Here is a 20736-nt window from a genome sequence, read left to right as displayed (position 1 = left end):
AATATATATGCATGCATTATGATATAAAATATATACACTATTTTTTAATATCGCCCTCCTTATTGACTTAGTAATATATTAATTTAGAAAAGATATATTTAAAATAAAATGTTCATTTCTGTTTTCACCATACAGTGCAATTTCATTTTCCGAAGTATATTTTAGACTGCAATTAAAATGTTTAATGCCATAAAATAAATGTATTTTGAGTATTAAACACACAACACTATCCTGTAGTGATACCTTATAGTGTATTATGTAGATACAGTGACTGGAGGGATAGTAGTCCAGATTGGGAACCAGAGGAAATTTATCAGCACAACCACCTGCAGTTCCAACTCTGGCTGTGTGGGGGCGATAGAGCGCCGCGACCTCCGCTGCAGCAGCCGCCGAGGAAGAAAACCGGCGCTGATTTTGAACTGTCCGGAGGAATGTGCAAAGTATCAGACAGGTGTGGCTCTGCTGCTGCTGCGGGTATAAACATCTAACTTCTGCTTTTTAACATCGGACGTTGTTACATTACATGTCAGCCGCACGGCCACAGGATAAACATCGCACAGGTAACGGTTATGTGTTTTGTTTTTTCTTTTGAACAACGTAACGACAGGAAGCTAAGTCAGGTCAACACAAGCTTGCTAACATTAATGTTAGCATGCAGATAACTTCATCACATGCACAGGAACGTTATGCTAAATCTGGCGTGACATTAATTTAACGCCAGCTACCGTGCTGTTGTTTTAAGTAGCGAGAGTTGACACAATACCGAGTTACGTTGTTTTTCTTTCGTACTGTGATGTAGTTTTAAGTTTCATTTCACATGTTTGTCTTACTTACATGACATGTAGTCTTTGTAACGTCAGTGCTCTTTCAATGCTAACGTTAGTCCTGAACTGGGCTTATTCAACGCTAATAACAATGTAAAACGACAACAAAACAAAGTTAACATTAACTAGCATTATCATTTCCCTACTAATCTAACTCATCTGATGTCAACCCTAGCTAGCCCAGCTGCAGTCAGACATGATGGAGTCGTCTGTGGCGAACCTGTACAACCAGTTTCAGAGTGTGAGGGCCCAGGTGGACTGTCTGAATGAGGGCATTGAACCACGTAAGTTATTTCCACACTGGGTTTTGGTATTTGCCACCTCTTTAGAAGCCTGTCAATGAAACCCACAATGGAGTTTAAGTACTTGTGTAGCGTTAGTGTCTAGTTAGTCTGAGGTGGCATGGTGCTTACTTTAATAGCAGTATTATTGAGTGTGTTCCCATCCCAAAATGTGTATGTTAGTGCAATGAGTTATTAGCAATGGACAGTAAATGCAGAACTAGTACTGAGTATTTGCTTTATTAACTAAAGGCTGACAGGATCAGGACTATAGACTTGCTGTGGATACTGATGGTGCAGCCCCTGCCACAGATGGGGGTCGAAATAGCGGGTATTGGGGTGTAGTAAAAATTACCATTTCAGTAGCCCATATAATGCAATTCATTTCCATTTTAACTAGCAGAAAAGCATTGTTATTCATTTGCTCACTTTACAGCAGAGCACTCTGTCTTTTTGTCCTCTAGCTAAAGGCAATTTGCATATTTGCCAATAAAAAACCTACTGAATTTTGGAGGCCTAATACACAGTGCCACCACAGAGGAAAGTAGTATATAGTACACAGAGCTGATACAACAATCTCCTCTTCCATTGTCTCATTCAGAGTTCCTTCAGATGGCAGTCAACTTTGAGGATTGCCGTAAAAAGTGGCTGCGGACAGGCGAGGAGCTGGTTTCCTGTAAAGAGGTGCTGTCTAAAGCAGAGACTGAGAGGGGAGCCCTGGAGGTCAAACTGAAGCATGCACGCAATCAAGTGGATGTGGAGATCCGCCGGCGGCAGAAGGCCGAGGCAGTCTATGAGAAGCTGGTTGGTGCAATACTACATCTGCAGGGTTTTAGGGGAAACACAGGAAGTTAGGAAAAGGAAAATGCCTAGCATATTATTTCCATATAATGCTACTGATCACTGCACTTTGTAAAGCTCACCTTACAGGTTTTGTCTGTGAATAACCTTTGTCTAACTGGTGAATGTGCATTGTCACTAAATAATACATTTTCCTGTGCTTTTATGTACATAATAGGAACGTCAGGTACAGCTGATCCGGGAGCTGCTGTTATCAGAGAACAATGGCAGCAGTGTCCTCCTGAGTGAGGAGCAGCGCTCCGCCCTGGCCTTCCTCAGCGCCCACTCCCAAGCAGCACAGGCTGCTAATAACAACCTCAACTCTAGTCGAAGGTCAGGTCCTCCTGGTCTGGTTCTTAAATGACCATTGTTGTTTAAGAGTAACGGTTTTAAGTTTCTCTTAGCATGATGCCTCATCCTTTCTTGACCTTGCTTACGTTAAGGGTACTGTACTATTGCACTTTGTTTAGCAAATGAAGATACTGTCTGCAATTAACACTGTAGGAAATTAACTATGTGAAATACAAGTTCTGGCATTAAAGCTTGTTTAATTCAACAGAACATTTCGTTTAATTTTCTATCTTACAGGTTAATGACCATCGATGAATCAGCTTCTTTGCTGTCAGACATCAGCTTTGACCAAACGGATGACTCTCTGGTATACTGACCCCGTTTCTTAAAAGCATCACTGTTTATTTTAGGAGAACTGATGGTTTGAGGATCAGATAGTGGGACAACAACATCAAGGGACTCTTTTTGTGAACTGACCTTCTAAGTACTATAGTCTAACTCCACTTTTTCTGTAGGACTGGGATTCCTCTGTGATGAAGAATGTGAGACTGCGGAAACGCCAGAAACGGGTGAGTCATGTCTTCGTGTGCTTCCTTACATGTCTTGATGACGAAGTAATTTTGACGGTTTGTTTCAGGTTAGGTATAAAGGCACTCAGTAGTTTGATTCTTTGATTCTTTCTATACTTCAGCACAGTCTTGCTGTTTGGCTGCTGAAAACTGTAAAACAATCTATGACAATGTGTTTTTGAAAGTGAATTGTCCATTTTAATTGACAGCGTTCCTCCAGGAAACTTGAAGTTCCTCCACAGGCAATGAAGAAACCTCGCTCCACTGGACGCAGATCAGATAGGGTAATGCTGACCTCTGCAGCTGAATGCACAATATAACACTAACATTTGAATAACTGTGCTGTCTGTAAAACAGCTTTGGGTTAATATTTTATTTTTTAATCCAACACTAATGTCCATCAGGTTGGTTGAATAGAACATTAATATCTTTTTCTACATGATTCAGATGAATGAGTCTATAGTGGCCAAAACCACCATCACCGTGCCTGCGAATGGTGGTCCTGTTGAAGCTGTCTCTACCATTGAAACTGTGCCTTACTGGACACGCAATAGAAAGAGTGGTGAGAATTTTGTAGCTTTATTTTGATCCTCCTAATGGGACCTTACAACAAAAAAATAATCAGACTGACTTGGGGTTTTTAATAACATGTGACTGTGTCTACAGTTGCTCCAGCATGGGCTGATACCACCACCACTGACCAATCTGAGACTGTCAGTGAGGCTCCCAGCACCCCAGTGCCAGAGATCCCAGTCCAACTCCGAACCCCCAGAGCTAAAGGAGGAGGAAAAAAGCACCACTTCATAGCGAAAACAGTAAGACTGCATACTTACTGTGAAAGTGAAGCGTTTCAGATTTAGACGGGCTATTTACCTGCACTACCAGCTGCTTCAACATGTTGGACTACTAATTGACGCATCTGCTCACCTTCGGCACTGTGTTCCCTCTCTCACTCAGGTGATAAAGTCTGAGTTCTGTGCATCGTGTGGAAGAAAAACAAAGTTTGGCAAGATGTACCTTCGCTGCCAGGATTGCAGGGTGGTGAGCCACCCAGAGTGTCGTGAGCGCTGTCCCACGCCCTGTAATCCCACAGCTGTTGGCACTCCCATCAACAACGCAGAGGTACAGTTGTCTCATTGCTTAATGGCATGTTTCCACTCCATAATCTTTCATTATGTTCTATTACTTTCATGTTGCCTACATATAAATTGATGTATTTTGTGTGCAGGCCACCCTGGCTGACTTTGCTCCAGTTACATCTCCCAAAATCCCAGCTTTGGTTATCTACTGCATTAAGGAGATTGAACACAGAGGCCTCAATGAGGTAAAACAGACTTTATTCAAGTCCATGTTTACTTGTCACCTTCATGTTATGCTCTGATCCTTTCTCTTGAGCGATAACGGTGAATAATTTCTCTCTAATTAGTCATGTCATTCGGTAATGTTGTATCACAGGCAGCCAGACAATGAGAGCTGTTTTTTTTAATCTTTCCATTGCCCCAGGTTGGCCTGTACAGGGTCTCTGGCCAAGAGCGCATGGTGAAAGAGCTGAAGGAGAAGCTGATTAGAGGAAAGACTCTGCCACCGCTTAACAAAATAGACGACATCAACGTCATTACGGGTGTCCTCAAAGACTTCCTCAGAAGCCTCCCAGAGCCGCTGCTCACCTTCCACCTCAACAAAGCCTTCATGGAAGCGGCCGGTGAGTATTTCTGAGACTAGAATCACTACAGACCTTCAATGTGTCTGCAGTGGTTTTAATCTGTCTGAATGTTTATATAACAAGTATTTTAATCACGTGTATATGAGCTCAGTGGGATAGAGGGAACAGGTATGTGCATGAGTATGACATGACTGGTGTTAATGTTTTTGTAGAAATCCAGGATGATGGCAACAGTCTCGCCATGTTGTATCAGAACATCAGTGAGCTGCCTCAACCCAACCGAGACACTCTGGCCTGCCTGATGATCCATCTGCAGAAGTAATTTTCATTATATTAAATTACAGCAGAGCTAAGAAACCCGTTTTATTCTGTTCTTACTCCCTTCTGCTCCCATTACCTTCCCTTCATTAGACACGACTTATGCAAGCAAATACTTTATTTTTTTCGACATTTTCTAAAGTTTGAGACACGAGTGAGCAAGCATGTTATAACCTCCTACATCTCTGCAGTAACTCTGGTGCAACTTTAATTGTAGTTAAGACTGTGTGTAATATTCCACCCCTCTCTTTTCCCAGGGTATCTCAAAGTGTGGAGACTAAGATGGATGTGAACAACCTGGCCAGGGTGTTTGGCCCTACCCTTGTGGGTCACGCTGTTGCCGACCCAGACCCTATGACCATCCTGCATGACACAAACAGACAACCGAGGGTAAAGTGATTAACTCCTCTGACTTAACATTACATTCAGAGCCCTAGTCCAGTGTTTATTAACACATTTTCATGAGTGATTTCGTTTGTCGATTTCTGTTCTTTCAGAGGGTTTTGAATACAAATACTGGATTTATTTTATGTTCTTCTAGATTGTAGAGCGCTTGCTCAGTATTCCAGCAAGGTACTGGGGTCAGTTTGCTTATCCAGATAATACAGGCATGGACAATGCTCACCACACGGAAACTCCAGACCACAAAGGTAAATCACTGACAGGTTACACTAGAGAAGGAAAATACACATCATATCATAAGAGATTAAAACCAATCTGTTTTTCATTTTTAATAATTTGTATGCATATTTGGTTGAAAAAATGACCTGAGGGTGTATTGGTCTTTGATCTTTGATCTAGTGAGCGTATTGGGACCAGTGACCACTCCAGAGCACCAGATGATGGCCAAAACACCTTCCTCCAGCTCGCTGTCCCAGCGCATGATGCACACCTTCTCCAGCACCACCCTGTAAGCCCACACCTACACTGACACACACTCTCGCAGTCGCTTAAAGGGTAACTCCACCAATTTTCCATTAATGTGCGTTAACAGGTCTTGGGGAGTACTACTGCATATGTGGAAAAAGAGTAGTATAAAGCCTTTTGCGGCTCCAGAGGAAGCGGCGGCAGGTTTTGAAAAGAAAAAAAGAATGCGAAAAATTAAAAAGGCAATATCTCTTTTTTTTTTTTTTTCACATGCAGTTGTACTGCCCAAGACTGGTAATGTGTAAAATTGGTGTGGTTACTGTTAAATACAAACTAGGGTTGCATGATGAGAGCAGCACATCATCAGTATTGGCCGAAAAAAGGCTTTAAAATGTAATGTCAGCATCAGCCCAAAATAAACATTTCTGCCGATAAGACAACGCTTTAATTATGTGTATGACTAAGTGGTTTTCCTATTTTGCCCACTCATGTTTACTTTTTGAAAAGCATTGTATGTCTGCATCTGGCATAATAGCCTATTTTGCATAATAATATGTTAAATGCACTACAGAAGAGACTTGACTGAAATTGGGTTGGAAAAACAATATTTGCAAATATCTGTAACTCTGTGTGGGAGATGCCGGTTGAACATGGGTCCTTTAGTCGAAGAGCAATGAAATCCTAGATAAACATTTCAGTCAAGATCCAACTTTAATAAAGCTTGAACTTTTGAAAGTTTGAGCGTAAACATTGTGGCATGAACAGCAGCTCCAGATACATTTTTAGCTTTAATGAACTAAACATATTAAAGCTTGTCTCAAATAATCAACAACTAAATGTATCTAATTCAGTTGTCCACATGTATGGATTCCCGTTTTTACCTCTAAACATTTGTTTTCACATTTTTGTTTGCTCCTGTGAAGCTTAAAATTCTACTCTCTGTCCCCCAATCCCTGATCCCACCCCCAACCCCACCCTTAGATTTGGGAGCAAGGGCAAAGCATCAGTGGCCTCTAACCGCCAGGGCAACTTCTTCGCTTCTCCACAGCTGAAGTAATGGCAAAGGAGGAAAAAAAGGTTCACCTTTCTTGTATTTCTGGGTTACTTACTGCAATTACTGAATATATATTCACATAATCATGTGGGAAAACTACTGTGCAGTTTTTTATTCAAGTATTTTATGCAATATTTTCTAACCAGATTCTTTCTTTGAATATATTCCTGCACACAAATGTAAAAGTTTTTTATATTTTTGATTACTAATGATTTATTATTGACCAAAACTGTGGCGACATCGACGTGATTGTAAAAGGTTTGAGGGCTTTAATGACCAAGTGGACATTACAAACCAATTCAAGGTTCTTAACCTTCTGCTTTGTGTTAAACACATGAAATAGATGTTCAGAAGCTATGCTTTCACTGGTGTTGGTCCATCTTTGTATCTGTGGTTGTAACCACAGCAACAGGGGTGCTCGAGCACACGTGAAATACATAGCTGCACCAAACAAAGAGAAAAAAGTATTATTGGCCAGTGTCTTTTTGTCTTTTGGTCATTGTCCTGAAACTAACACATCATTTGTTTTCATGATTTAACATTTTTGTTTTATATTTATGTTGATTGTGTGCCATGATATATACCAATCATGACAATTTATATACTTTAACAATGTAAACACTGATACTAAATGGGAATGATGTTGCATTTTGCACTGTATCTGTAACAATCTGAGTTAATGTCCTTTATATCTGTGAGTTAACACCACTAGAGGCTGCCGTTGCACCACTTTTGATGTGCAAGCCTTAACCAATGAAAATCTACTGTAAAATGTGAGAACAACAAGTCAGTACTACTGACACTCATTGAAAATACTGTAAAATAACCCTGGGATCTACAACAGTTCAGCCAATAGCCAGAGATGTGAGGCTCCCATCTGTGTGGTCATCACAAAATAAAATCTGGAGCTTTTTTAATTTATGAATGTGAAAACTGATTTGCATGCTCACTTACACTTTTAAAGGGTAACTCTTGCAATTTTTCCACATTAAACTGTGTTTACTGGTCTTGGAGAGTACTACATGCAGAAGTGTAAAAAAAAAAGTAGCATAAAGCCTTTTGTGGCTTGAGAGGAAGCTGCATTAGACAGATGAATTGCCTTCAGTGATGTCACTCACTGGCTAAGTTGTGTTATGGGTAATGTAGGCACCAGGTTTTGAAAAGGAAGAAGAATGCATGGAATAAGAAAGATATCTCTGATTCTACATTATCGATTTTGACCTTAACTGTTCATAATGTGTCCAACAGTGTTATAGGAGTTCAGTGCTATTTGAGTGGATTTATTTTCAAAACCTGGCTCCTACATTACCCACAATCCAATTTAGCCACTGAGTGACATCACTGGAGGCAATTGATGAGATTATATGCAGTTTTCACTGGACCTTTATACTGCTTTTTGTCACATATGCACTAGTACCCTCCTGTAAAGCACTTATATATGGTAAAGCGGTGAAATTACCCTTTAAGTATTTACTTTTACTCACCACTTATGCACAAGAAGTGATTCTTCCCCTGAGGAATTTATCTCTGCTGTTCTCACTGTCATCTTTCTCAGCTCCAGATTTAAATTTGATGATGACATCACTGGTTCAAGTGTAAGTTATTTAGAAAAAAACGATTCAGAGTATTTAGTCATTAAAACCAAATCTTGCCATGTTGTGCCTGCCGGTGAAGAAATATGCAAAGTCTGAGACTCCAGTTATACTAAATTATGTTTTATATAGTATTGTACATTTATTCCATTATATTGTTTTATTTCTGTAATGAAATTTTGTCTAACTGATGTAGTTACTTTCACCCAAGAGTTTATGGACTTAATTTTAACAATTATTTCTTTGTCTTAGCTCAAATAAGATCACACAAAAGTCCATGGTTGAGCAAAAAATAAAACATCAAAAGACTGGCTCTTTTGTCTGGGTGGATGTTGTTCATGCATGAGATGGGCATGTGGGGCGAGGAACCCTGCTGAAACGAGCCTCTGGAGCATTTGAGGCATACATGTAGGATGTTTTGTTATCACCAATTCAACCTAAAAAAAAAGAAAAAAACCCTCTTACACCTGGACATGGATTAGTGTTACCCTATTAACTGTGAGTGTGTTATTAATGCCTAATTCAGGCAGCCTAAAGCCTCCATTGTTGTTTAACACTCTTCATCTTCATTTTCCCCGTGTAAATTGAATGTTGGCCATTGTTATTCAAGATCTTCAGTGAAAGACCAAAAAAGCACAGTGCCAGTTATTCCAAAGCCGATGTGGTGCTGAATCATAATGCAATTTGGCTCATTGTTCCAATAGTCATTACAGCTATTTCCATAATCTATTGGGCTGAGTGGGCAGGCGATGAGGTCTAACATTATTATGAATTAAAGCAGGGATCATTTATACATCTTATAGTTATTCCATTAACAGTTGCTGTGGAGAGCGCTAAGCCAGGCTGAACCCATTGACATACATTTTATATTGCCTCATTCAATACAGAGCCTCACCAACACACGAGGCCTCTTTGAGATGTAAGCCCAGCTGTTTGGGGGGGTAGAAATAAAAATGTGTGCAGAGTTCATCCAAATTAGTTTGTTCTTGCTTCCTTTCTTACACACACACACACACACACACACACACACACACACACACACACACACACACACACACACACAAACACACAAAGAGAGCCTTGAATGACTGCGGAGAAAACCCTCCGAAAATGTTTGAATTTCAAATCGGCATTAATAGTTCATTAGCCTGAAATAGGGTCTCCTGTGTGTCGATCTGTCCTCTCATCGGGGGATTGTGTGTTTATTTATGCTGTACGGTGCTGCAGACATCAAACAGCTGGCTGTGTACAGTGTGTCTCTGTAGCTGCGTATTCCAGCATGCCCCAGTGTGCAGTGATAGAGCTCCACTCTGCTGTGGGACCAGCGAGGGCCAAATGAGTAACTAGTCCAATTAAGAGCTCTTAAATAAATTACAATGTAAGCTGGTAAACACACAACAACAACAGCACTATTTAATTCCTCTATTTATGCAGTGAACTGCAGGAAGTGATGCCGAAGGAACTGAACTGTTACTATCTCTGGAAGCTGAATACAATCAATACATTATTTAATTCGGTTATTGCTGTTATGGACTTATTGAAAATACAGTCTATATGTGTCAAGCTCTTGCTGCAGCATGTAGTGGGGTCAGGGCAAAAAATGTTAGCACAGAGGTGTTAACTCAATAACTGCCAGTCAAATCCACCCACCTGTTCATGTATATAATCAATATGTGTGCTGAAATAAAAGGCCATGTTAACCACTAGACACATGGTCATTGCATTTGGACATTTGTAACATAAAACAAAGTGTTTTACATATTTTGTCACTAGCTGGGGAGCATTTCTATGTTCTTGCTGTCTTGTTATAGAATCTACTCACCAGTTTCTGCTGACGGATTAGGCTAGTCATTGTTCAGATTTGCTTTTGGAATCACATAAGAATGAGCAGGAGAGAAGGAGCTGTTTGTCAGGTTAAGGGAACAAAAGCATAATGCTGCAAATGTATAAACATGAGCTCCAGGACCAAAATAGTGCCTCCTTAGCAGGCTGAGCATGTGCTTGAAAAGTGGTCCTCCAGATTTGTTCCTGACACTGTTTTCAGTGAATTATGTGACAGATTGTGTGATCAATATGCTTTCCATTTGGCAAATTAAACATACAACGCTGAAATACCAAAACTATGTTCTGCACTTGGCTTATAAAATCCCTGAAAAAACAAGACAAGAGTCATTGTCCAATCTAAGCCCAAGTAAAGCCTGTGAGTTTTTTAACTGCAAATAATTGTCTGGCTTGTTGGCTTTCAGTGCTCTTGCTCTCTCCCTTTATCTCTTCTTTTGCCTTCATCCCTCTATTCCCTCTGTTTTTTTTCTCCTCTCTGCTACCTCTCCACCCCTCCTTTGAATCGAACCGCCGTCTTCGCCGGCTACCATGCATGGTCGATACCTTGTTACCACAGAGAAATCAATTATCTCGACCAAGCAGCAGGGGAAAGAGGCAATAATGAAAGAATGCTCCTCCTTCCCAGACGATAGCCGTGGTCATTAAATATGAATTTATCATTGGCTGAGGAGATTTATGGAGCGAGATGTGGGCCCCGAGTTCACGCTCTCTTTGCAGCATAAGTTCAAAAGCCTGGTTACAAGTGTAAATTATATGGGTAACAGGTTGTCAGGCTGCTGATGTGATGTGTCCTAAATCTTAAACAGGGACTTAATTATTTCAGTCCAGGGCTGTAATTATGATATATATTGGGGTGGGGACACATACCCACAAGATTCAAATATGCTAAAGAAATGTCCCCCAGTATATTGATATACTGTATATAAATTGCTATGCTATGACAGGCACCCAAAATCCAATCCAAAATCATTACAAGCAAGTCTCATCATAATCGTAAGTTAATTTAACCAATTGCCATTATTATTACTAGTGGTTCTAGTATTACGGTGTACTGCAGTTCTGTGTGTGGTTTGAAACAACACAATGTCAAAGACTGTACCGTCTCTCTATTTCATTACTTTTGAATGTATTAGAAAAGGGAAAACTAGTGTTAAGTGGACTATATCTCTGTAGATTGTGATAGTGTTGTAAAGTGTTATGAAAATAATGGTTATTGTCTTGTTGCGTTCCTGTCAGAATGTTAGCTAGCTAGCGTATATTCCTGTCCTAATCAGAAAAACTATTATTTAGGTTGAAAGTAGCATAAAGGAACAGTTCACCCAAATATGAAAATTAAGTTGGGGGTGTTTGCTGTGAAGCCTCAAATGTTTTGGGGGCCATGAAACTTCACCCTAATGTCCATCGGCATGAGGTTGAGAAGATAACCACTGAATTTTCATTTTATGTTATTTCATTATATTTATTATGACCCATATTCACACTATTGTTAGTTGGTAAAGTCTAGGAGCCGTAATAATTATTACAGCAGCGAACGGAGGAAGTCACATGTTATGACGTGTTATAAAGAGCGGCAAAGATCACATGAGGAGGAGGTTGGGGTGGATGGAGCGATCAAACAGAGGACTTTCACCTAGGAGACCACTGTTTGTGTCCCGTCTGAAACCATGAGTCAAAGATGAGTTATTTTTAGTTAGTAACGTAGTCAGCTTATGACAAAATATAACTTGTAGGGACGCAAATTAATTAAAGTTTTAAAATTAAAATAACTGATAAATTAAAATATTTATTTTAACCCAAACCACAATATTTTTCTCCAAACCATACTGCGACTGTATGACAAAGGTTCGTTGGGCCTGTCGCTGGTACACTGAATCGGATCTGTCATTTAGGAAACAGTGATATATGATGTTTTTAAAGTCAATCGACCTATTCAGTTGTTCTGACATGTGGATGTGTTGCACACATTCCATGCATTAGCTAGCAAATAAATAAAACAATCATCCAATGTGTTCATGAATTTTTATATACTTTAGAGTGTAAGTGTAAATTTTCACCGAAAACTCCTTCAGTGCATATTTGTTCCTCCCAATGTTGACTCCCTGGATACAGCCTTGTTGCAGACACACTCAACTAAATGCAATTGGAACAGAGATGTGACATTAAACTGTCAACACTGTCTTAAAATACCTACATAGCATGGGCTGCCTGCAAATGACAAGACTGACTTCTTACTTGTTCAGGTGAAACGCCTTTCGACCAAAGTGACTGGCCTCTGAGCAGGAAGTGAAGGACAATGAAACACTAAAGATGGTTTAGCATATGTAAGGTGAGTGACAGCTGCATGAGATGCCACCACATTCATGGACAGTGCAGGCTTTCCACAACCTGATGTCTGAGCGCCACTCAGTCAGGTTATAGTGGAGATGGCAATGATGTGCTGACGGGTAGGTGGGCATGCCAACCATACCTGCCCGTTCGGGTCTATAATGAGCAGTTATGACGACTTGTCTGACAGCTGCTGCCAGAAATGGAAAAAAAACACCCCACACCACCACTATTACTAAAGCTGTGGAAAAGGAAAAAGTGCAAATGAGAGAGAGAAGAGGACGGAGCGCAGAGGGAAAAATGTGTAATTCGGGCTTGCTCTTAAGGCAGCAATAAATTCCATTTTAATGGGGAGCCACAAGCAGTAGCAAGCGCTCAGCAGTCTGTTGTGTTTGATGCCAAATTGTGCAGAATAAACAGATTTGCTGTGCAGCTGGTCCAAACACACACTTTCTGTCTCTGTCTCTCTTTCTCTCTCTGAGTTGCTCTGTTCCCCCACCACACACACTCACACACGACATCATCCATCTCTGGACATACCAGACAAGAATTAGACAAATCATCACAAAAAGATGGCAAGTGCTTTGATTTATTTTCTTCCACTTAACTGAGTACTCATCTCCAGCTGTCACACACACACACAAGGCAGGGTATTTGTTTTAACACAGAAAAGAGTGAGCTGTGTGTCACTAATGAGAAGCAACATGCCACATCTGGCTCATTTCCTCCACAGAAGATGAATCTTCGCTCACCGTGTTCATCGGCGACATAACTGCACACAACGCCATATAATGCCTAAAAAAAATGTTTAAAATCCCCAAATAACACTTCTTGATGGTGACACTGATAATACAAGGGCATTTTTTACCGTATGCTAAGCTCAGAGCATCCTTTACGTTGTCAATGTTAGTATGAAACTCATAATCATGTTAGTTTAGCATGTCAACATTAGCTTTAAGCACTAAACAGAAAATACAGCTGAGGATGGAGGGAATGTGAATTAAAATTTTGACATTATGGTGGCGAAAAAGAAAAAGTGAAGGGATCACTAAAGTTCAATTCATCCTGAGGGTAACATGAATGTGTGTACCAAATTTCATGGCCATCCGCCCAATACTTGTAGAGACATTTCACTCGAAACCGCAGATCCACGTTGCCATCGTGGTGGTTTGGGGATCATGAGGATACGTCCTCTTGGATGCCAATTCATCTTTTAGATGTTGAGATAATTCACAGGATAAGTGAAAACTTTGATCTGCATTTGGCGTTAGAATAAAAACGACCCACCCAGTAAGCAGAACTGATCCTCTGGGGACCATAAATATTTGTTAAAACTGTTGTGGAAATCCATTTATCAGTTGAGATATTTCAATCTGCATCAAAGCTCCGGACTGGCTGACAAGTAGCCAGCGCCATCCATGGAGAGAATTATATTTAGCCGCTAGCACGGCTAAATATAATTCTCTCTTCTTCAGTGATAGGTTTCCTGCCAGCGGAGTGACATTACGGCCTGTTTGGCATCATTGTAGGCACCAGTGGGTGCATCCACATCCACACATCAGCACTTTCACACTATTGACTGCTGCCATTGTTTGTCATGATTTATGTATTGTTTTTAGAAACTGAGCTCTCACATGTGCACGCACACTCACATACCAAAAATACCTGTATGCATGCAGCCGGGTGTTTGTGTGTGCCATCCTGCATGAGTGCATCTGAATTCATGTGATTGAATGTGAATGTGTGTGCATGGATGCATGGTATGGAGTAGTGGGAGAAGGGCTGTGTGCATGAATGGCTGAGTGTTTTCCAGTGAATGTGTGCAGTGACCATGTGTGCAGGTATGTGTGTGCCTCTGAGTTTGGGATTGTTTTTTCTGCATGGATGGGCTCAGCTATAAAGAGTGTGTATATATATATCATATTCGATATACTCATATCATCTGAGCCACACCCCACAAATCTCTTTTGTAGTCTCTTTTCATGAGCTTCACTTGTAGCATTCCACTACACCACTGGCATTAGCAATTGTTTTTTTTTTCATTTTAGCTAAAGTTGAACCTTTTAGCAGCTTTGGTGAATCAATCCAGTGTCCAATGATGGTCCCCTACAGCAAAAAGGCAATAGACACACTTAAACAAGCTTTATCTGAACTTGTAGCACCAGAAACAAAAGGCCTAAGGTCACTGTGCTACTACATAGAATGTAATCATTTAAAAAACTAAAATGCAATTTCAAACTTGCAATGAAGGTCCCACAAACATATTCTGACCTGGCCTCATTTTTCAAATGCTTCCTGTGATTTTCCTATTGGCCACTAGAATGCACTGTTGCACCCTGTAATCCAGCTCTTCTCCAGCCGAACACACCCATTAATTTCACCCATCTCCACAACTCTATCATGGAGCGTTCCCCTGTGGTTGTTAGGATATGGGAGTGGTACAGTATTGTCAGTATTTGTATCATTTGCACCATTGAGCCTTTAATTTGAACTGATAAAGTTCTGCTTTCACTGTGGCAGCCTGCTAAGGTGACGGGTATTCACATCTTCCCCTGGATCTCACCTCCAGGGAAAATATTAAATTGGGTGGATCAGAGTTCATACATAAATGTAAGCTGAACAGGCACTAGCGTATGCTATTAGCCTTATCACACGTGTAATTCACATGTTCATGGTGTCATCTTAACTTTAAGGTCGACAGCCGTTTGCATATGTATGCATTCTTCTTTTATCACACCTTTGCACGTGTTAGTTGATATCTGTCACAAAATTTTCGCCAGCCAGCTGTTGCCATTGTCACTTCTCTTATGATCTCCCGTTCTTGCTGAAAATGCAGGGCTAAGTGTGTGTGCAAGTAATACATTGTAAATTGGCTCTGAATTTGCTAAACGTGATGTAAATTAATTCATTCAACAAATGTTAATAATTCCATTTAGTTAAAATAATCAGGAAATATAAATATATCAGGAAATTATATTCACAGTGTTAGTTTCAGATTCGCTTGTTGATACATGAACACATAGTTTGTATGTAGGGGAAAGTCAGTTTTTGTCATAATGTTGCTACAGTACACAAGGTTATTCCTCCTCTTTAGATGCTGGATTATGATAAAATAAAGTAACGTGTCATGACACAATTGTATAACTAGAGGTCATCTTGGGACGGGATCACACCAGCTGCGACGCAAAAACGGTGTGTATGGTGCAATGGAACACATGACGTGATCAGCAAACGAAAAGACAATGAAAAGTGAAAATCTGGAGAGACGGGGGGCCATATTTTAAGGTAAAACAACATAATTAGCTGGCCTACTAATAGCTTCCGTTAGAAAAAAAGCTAATGTTAGCATTCAATCACATCTCATTCATCAAATTTTCACTATCCATTGTCATTTCAGTTGCTGGTCGATCAGGAAGTGATGAAATTATAGCAATTTGTCAGATTCCCTACATTTATATAACTCGCAACCTGGAACACAGCAGTACAACATATTAGCGTCCCACCCTGAGCCTGATGTAAGAGGAAAATGGCCGCCATGTGAATATAGCCTATGGCAGTGGAGTTTGACCAAAACCATTCAGAGCTCTATATTTGGCACTGGTTTTTGAGTGTTCACATAAAAAGCCATTCACAATGATAAATAACACCAGCCAATTACACCACTGACTTCACACCTGTTGTTTTTGAATAATCAATCAAGGAATAAAAGGGCCAAAGGTAGGCTCTCCATGTCAGCTTTCTTCACAGGTTGGTGGTGAAAGGTATTCACTCTGAATGCAGTCCCCAATACGAGCAACGGAGGAAGCATGTGGTGATGTATCTGCCGAAGCATATCAGAGCTGGATCCGTCATGCCAGGTGATACTTACCCTGCTACTTAGTTACAGAGACTGTTTACTGTGATGTTAACGTTCATACAGTATTACACTTTTTATTTTAACCCTTTTCAATCAAAGATGTACTCTAAAGGCGGGCTGATGTTGGGTCACATTATTGATTGCAGCCTCAGTCAGAGTTGAATGCCAGGTGTTGCCGATCAATTTACCACAAGATTTGACCAATCTGGTTCACGACCTTAATAAATTGGTTCTCGTTTCAGTTTGTGACAATTTGGAACTGCATGAAGATTATCTGTTTAAGATTTAGATGAAACTGATTAAAATCAAATTGACCCATAATTCGTTTTTATATACAGTGAAAGGTGAATGGTTTTATATGAGAAACAGAAATTGGGTCCATCTAAATTTAGTATTTCAAGACGCCGACTCATCAAGAAGACCTAACTCTGTGTTTCCTCAAATCAAACACCAACTTCCTTAAAAAAAAACTAAAAAAACCCCTAAAGTAGCAGTATATCAGACAGTGCGTGGACTGTGAGCAACTTTCTCACAGTAGAGCACCATGGCGCAAGAGATTGAGCTTTCTGACCGTGCCATTACATATGAACCTCGCAGCACTGAAACAAACGGCAGTGACACTGAACAGACAGGTAAGAGCGAAAGTTAATAAAGGCTTAAGAAATTAAAAAGTTAATGAAGGGATCAAAATGAGGAATACTGCATAACCGCTTTGTTCTTCAGGGATTATCATCAACGTCATCATTGCTTCTTGTGTTTTTATGTACAAAGCTATTCTAAATGCCTTAGTGTCAAGTAATGATGTCCAAACGGTGAAACATCAAGGAACAAAGAAGTTTTGTAAGAAACATTCAAAACCAGTCACCTTACAAGTGTGATACATTTTTGGAGGGGATCGAATTGCAGTGTCATTATCATGAATCACAGAATGATTACAGAACGGATTACATGTCATTGGGATTATGTGATTGCTGTATATTACAAGAAATAAGTAACTATAATCAGCCCAGATTACATACAGACTTTTTGTCATAACCAATTATTAACTCATTAAAAGTGCGTCTGACATACAAAGTTTCTTAGACAAGTGCTGAACTTTGTTGCAGACCTGGTGTTGAGTCAAGACAGAAGGCTCATGCAGTAGCAGTCCCATCAAAACAGCCTGTCAAAATCGGCATCACTTCGACTTAAAAAATGTGCAACCAGTTCTCTGAGCAAGCCAAAAATAAATATAAGACCTCAACTTCAAATCTGAAGAAAAACACAAACGCAACAGTATCTTACGTGTTGTGCAGTTGTTGTGATTGTTAAGGGTGCCCTTGTGTAAAGATAGTATACTTTATTGTATTAACAATATCATTAAGGTGTAGAAACCTTATTACAAGTATACTTTTACTTTTTGAGCTTAATTTAAAGTGTATTTAAAATTGACTTTTAAAATGTGAACTTCAAAATATCATTACATTCAACATTACAACATAATAAAATAAATATGCTGATCTAACTATCTTTAAGTGGTATTTTAGTGTACTTCTAAAAAGTGTACTTTGTTGTAAGTACATTGTAAATTGTACACATACATACAGAAAACATATACTGAATTGCAATACCTATAGTAGCAATCTAGTGCAATTATAGACAGTATACCTTTTTCATGACCTTTGTAATACACTGTCAGTTTACTTTAATATCACTTGCTTATAGGTGTATTTTGGTAGTCATACAAACAGTGCACTTTAATGTTAATTTGTTTTAAGTTGAACATAAAAAGTATACTAAATTGCCTTTAAAGTTAGTTTACATTTGACAAATATAATTATGTTTTTCATGTCTCTTTTTTTGATACACTATTTATACACTTTCTAAGTAATACTTAAAAAATGTCCATATCAATTGTAATCAACTACATTTCAAAGTGATCTCACCCCACCCTGAATCTGTGTGTTTGTGTGTGTGTGCAGGTGGGACAACCACACAGAGAAGACTTCTCAGAATTGGGATTCTTACTTTAGCGATCTTGTGTTTCATGCAAGCCGTTCTCAATATCTCCCTGTGGCTTGCCTGTAAGTTACGAAAAACAAAATTTGTATCTTTTTAAAAGCAATTAAAGCCTTGGCACATTCAAAGTTACTGTGTACTATGTTTCTTCAGTGGAAAATTTTGCAATCACAACCCACAACTTCTGTTTCTTGCCAGTTCATTCGAAAGAAGATACAGATCAATTTCCTTTCAACAGCTCTGTGATAGCAGAAGTGTGCCAGATTGACCAGTCTCAACAGAATTCGACCGAGTCGTGTTCCTGCTGCAACAAGCTGCTGAAGAGACTACTGAGGGAGTATCGGAGCTTGGAAACAGAGAGGCATCATCTACTCAGCAAGGTCATTCAACTGACTAGAGACAATACTGGAGAGGATGGGTCTGGGTCTGGTTCCTTGGAGGTTCCTGGAATTAGCGAATACCTGTGAAGTGCCTTGCAGACTGCTCTCAAGCATTGGGAACAGGAGTATAGGGCTTTTAGCATGCAACAGTGGTTTAACATTTGATTAGCCAGAAGTATAGTATGGTAGAAGCCAAATCTTTTGCAAAGTACTGTCATCAAATTTGGCGTGTATGTTCATTTAATTCCAGAGGCTTCAGCTATTTTCACACTTTGGTGCTTTAGGTGCACAGGGCCAATAACGTTCATATTTTGATGTGATGTCATTTATATTTGATTGTCAAGTGTAGTGCTGATCAATTGCTGTCAGTTAAATATTTAATTGCAAAGAATTGTTTATAGTTATAGTGAACCTCGATCTGTAAATGTAAATTCAAATGTACTGTATTGCATATTATTATTTAATGACAGTGAAGCCACATGATACCACATTCCCCTCCTTCCCTCTATGGAGCCCTGAAGTGGTCACAAACTCCCTGTTGAAGACACTTGCTATTAAAGCTGCTACAGTCAATGTTTTATATTAGCAATAGATCAAACTAATGTGTGCATGTGAATGGGTACACTTTTCATCATCATCCAACTCTGCAGTTAGAAACAAGTGGGTTAACACTAAAGTAGCGGCTAAATAGGGGAGACCAGACCAGAGGGGGAGTGAATATTAGACTTGGATCCAAACAAATGCTAATGTTGCTCCATCTCTGTTTGATGCGTAAATAAGCAACTGTTTGCTAACAAATTTGCTGCATAACTTTTAAAAGGTGATGTCAATATTCTTGTTAAAAGTTGCCAAAAATAACAATGAATGCATTTAATTGAATAAACATTTTTCTGATTTCCATTTGGTGTCATATTGAGGAGAGACACTGCAGGTGAATAAGGTAAAACATTTAACAGATATCACCATGAAAGTTCCCTAGTTCATTACTTACATTAATATAATTATTAATTTAATTATTATTTAGTTGTGTGTTGTTGGTTTGTCAGCTGGATTACACAAAATCTACCAAAAGGATTTCCACCAAACTTATATGGAAGATGCGCCTCAGCCCAGAATAGACCCCATTAGCTTTTGGTTCCGGATAAAGGGGCGGATCCAGGATTTTCTTTTGTTCACCTTCTTTAACACTGCGAGACAAACATTTTTGTGCATTTCTCAGGGAATAAAGCATGGTTCTGGTTGTTTAGATGAGTAAACACATTTTGCATGTTTTCTTTCTGAAAGCAAAACAACCCAAAATCTCAAAATTGACCACTGCATGAAAAAATTATGAAGTTTCTCCCCATAATGATTCTCATTATATTTTCCTCTAAGCGTGAGGATGATTTTAATAACATCAGCTTTTTGGACTTTCTTATTTTCAAACTATGAATGTTCCCGGCTGTGTTACTTTTCTTGTCTTGGCACATCAATTTTTGTCTTAGCCGAGAGAAGTAAAACCTTGCTCGGATATTTTTTACGATATTTTTGGTGGTTTTGACTGGACTCACATCCAGCCCTTCCAAAAAAAGGGCCCCTGCATACATAAATTCATAAGGGTTGTTACTGAGTTGAATCTCTAAAAAGGATTCTGCTTGGAGTTAATCAGCAAGTTCTTTGCTGACGTTCTCCAGGGTTTGTTGCCATGAAATGTGGTTACACTGTGCACGTGTATAAGAATGGGGAAAGTATTTTTCTGAGTCAATTAATTTTCTTTTGTCCATAAACTTTCTTGAGATCAGCGAGTCTTTCTTTGCTGATAGGTTTGTCAAAGTTACACTGACAGAAATGAGAGCTGCAGCACATTCACTCATCATTTCTCATTAACACTGCTGGCTTTGTTTTAATTAGCCGCTGTGACTGACACCTGTGTTCCTGTGACACTGTATTCCAGGCTTTGTGTTATCCTCCTTCCCAGCTGTTGCTTGTCAGTCTCAAACTTCACCCTCGTCTCTATCTCTCAGAATAGAACTACATGTGGAAACATGTCTGCATCG

At 39.5% G+C, this 20736-nt stretch overlaps 1 protein-coding gene and 1 long non-coding RNA gene across 2 annotated transcripts; both read left to right on the top strand.

The window, feature by feature from the left end:
- The first annotated feature begins 471 nt into the window (after positions 1-471).
- Positions 472-8612, top strand: LOC140998314 (rac GTPase-activating protein 1-like). The gene is made up of 17 exons (XM_073468571.1): positions 472-560; positions 1000-1108; positions 1707-1909; positions 2124-2278; positions 2534-2603; positions 2752-2805; positions 3015-3089; positions 3253-3367; positions 3472-3620; positions 3763-3927; positions 4034-4129; positions 4309-4507; positions 4681-4786; positions 5044-5176; positions 5328-5436; positions 5588-5696; positions 6635-8612. The coding sequence occupies exons 2-17, from the start codon at positions 1021-1023 to the stop codon at positions 6708-6710; spliced, it is 1902 nt and encodes a 633-aa protein (XP_073324672.1). The 5' UTR covers positions 472-560; positions 1000-1020; the 3' UTR covers positions 6711-8612.
- An 8253-nt stretch (positions 8613-16865) lies between these two features.
- Positions 16866-19598, top strand: LOC140998646 (uncharacterized). The gene is made up of 3 exons (XR_012179450.1): positions 16866-16954; positions 18284-18385; positions 18519-19598. It is a non-coding gene; the product is annotated as an uncharacterized lncRNA (long non-coding RNA).
- The last annotated feature ends 1138 nt before the right edge of the window (positions 19599-20736 follow it).

This window comes from Pagrus major, chromosome 6, assembly GCF_040436345.1.
Source record: "Pagrus major chromosome 6, Pma_NU_1.0".
NCBI lineage: Eukaryota > Metazoa > Chordata > Actinopteri > Spariformes > Sparidae > Pagrus > Pagrus major.
This window is presented reverse-complemented; position numbering and strand designations above follow the sequence as displayed.

What these genes read in the sequence shown, in the direction of transcription:
- LOC140998314 (XM_073468571.1), top strand. Translation starts at nt 1,021, where the DNA reads ATGATGGAGTCGTCTGTGGCGAACCTGTACAACCAGTTTCAGAGTGTG. An exon ending in GACACGCAATAGAAAGAGTG is followed by an intron (nt 3,368 to 3,471) that starts GTGAGAATTTTG and finishes CTGTGTCTACAG; the next exon opens with TTGCTCCAGCATGGGCTGAT. An exon ending in ACCTTCTCCAGCACCACCCT is followed by an intron (nt 5,697 to 6,634) that starts GTAAGCCCACAC and finishes CCCCACCCTTAG; the next exon opens with ATTTGGGAGCAAGGGCAAAG.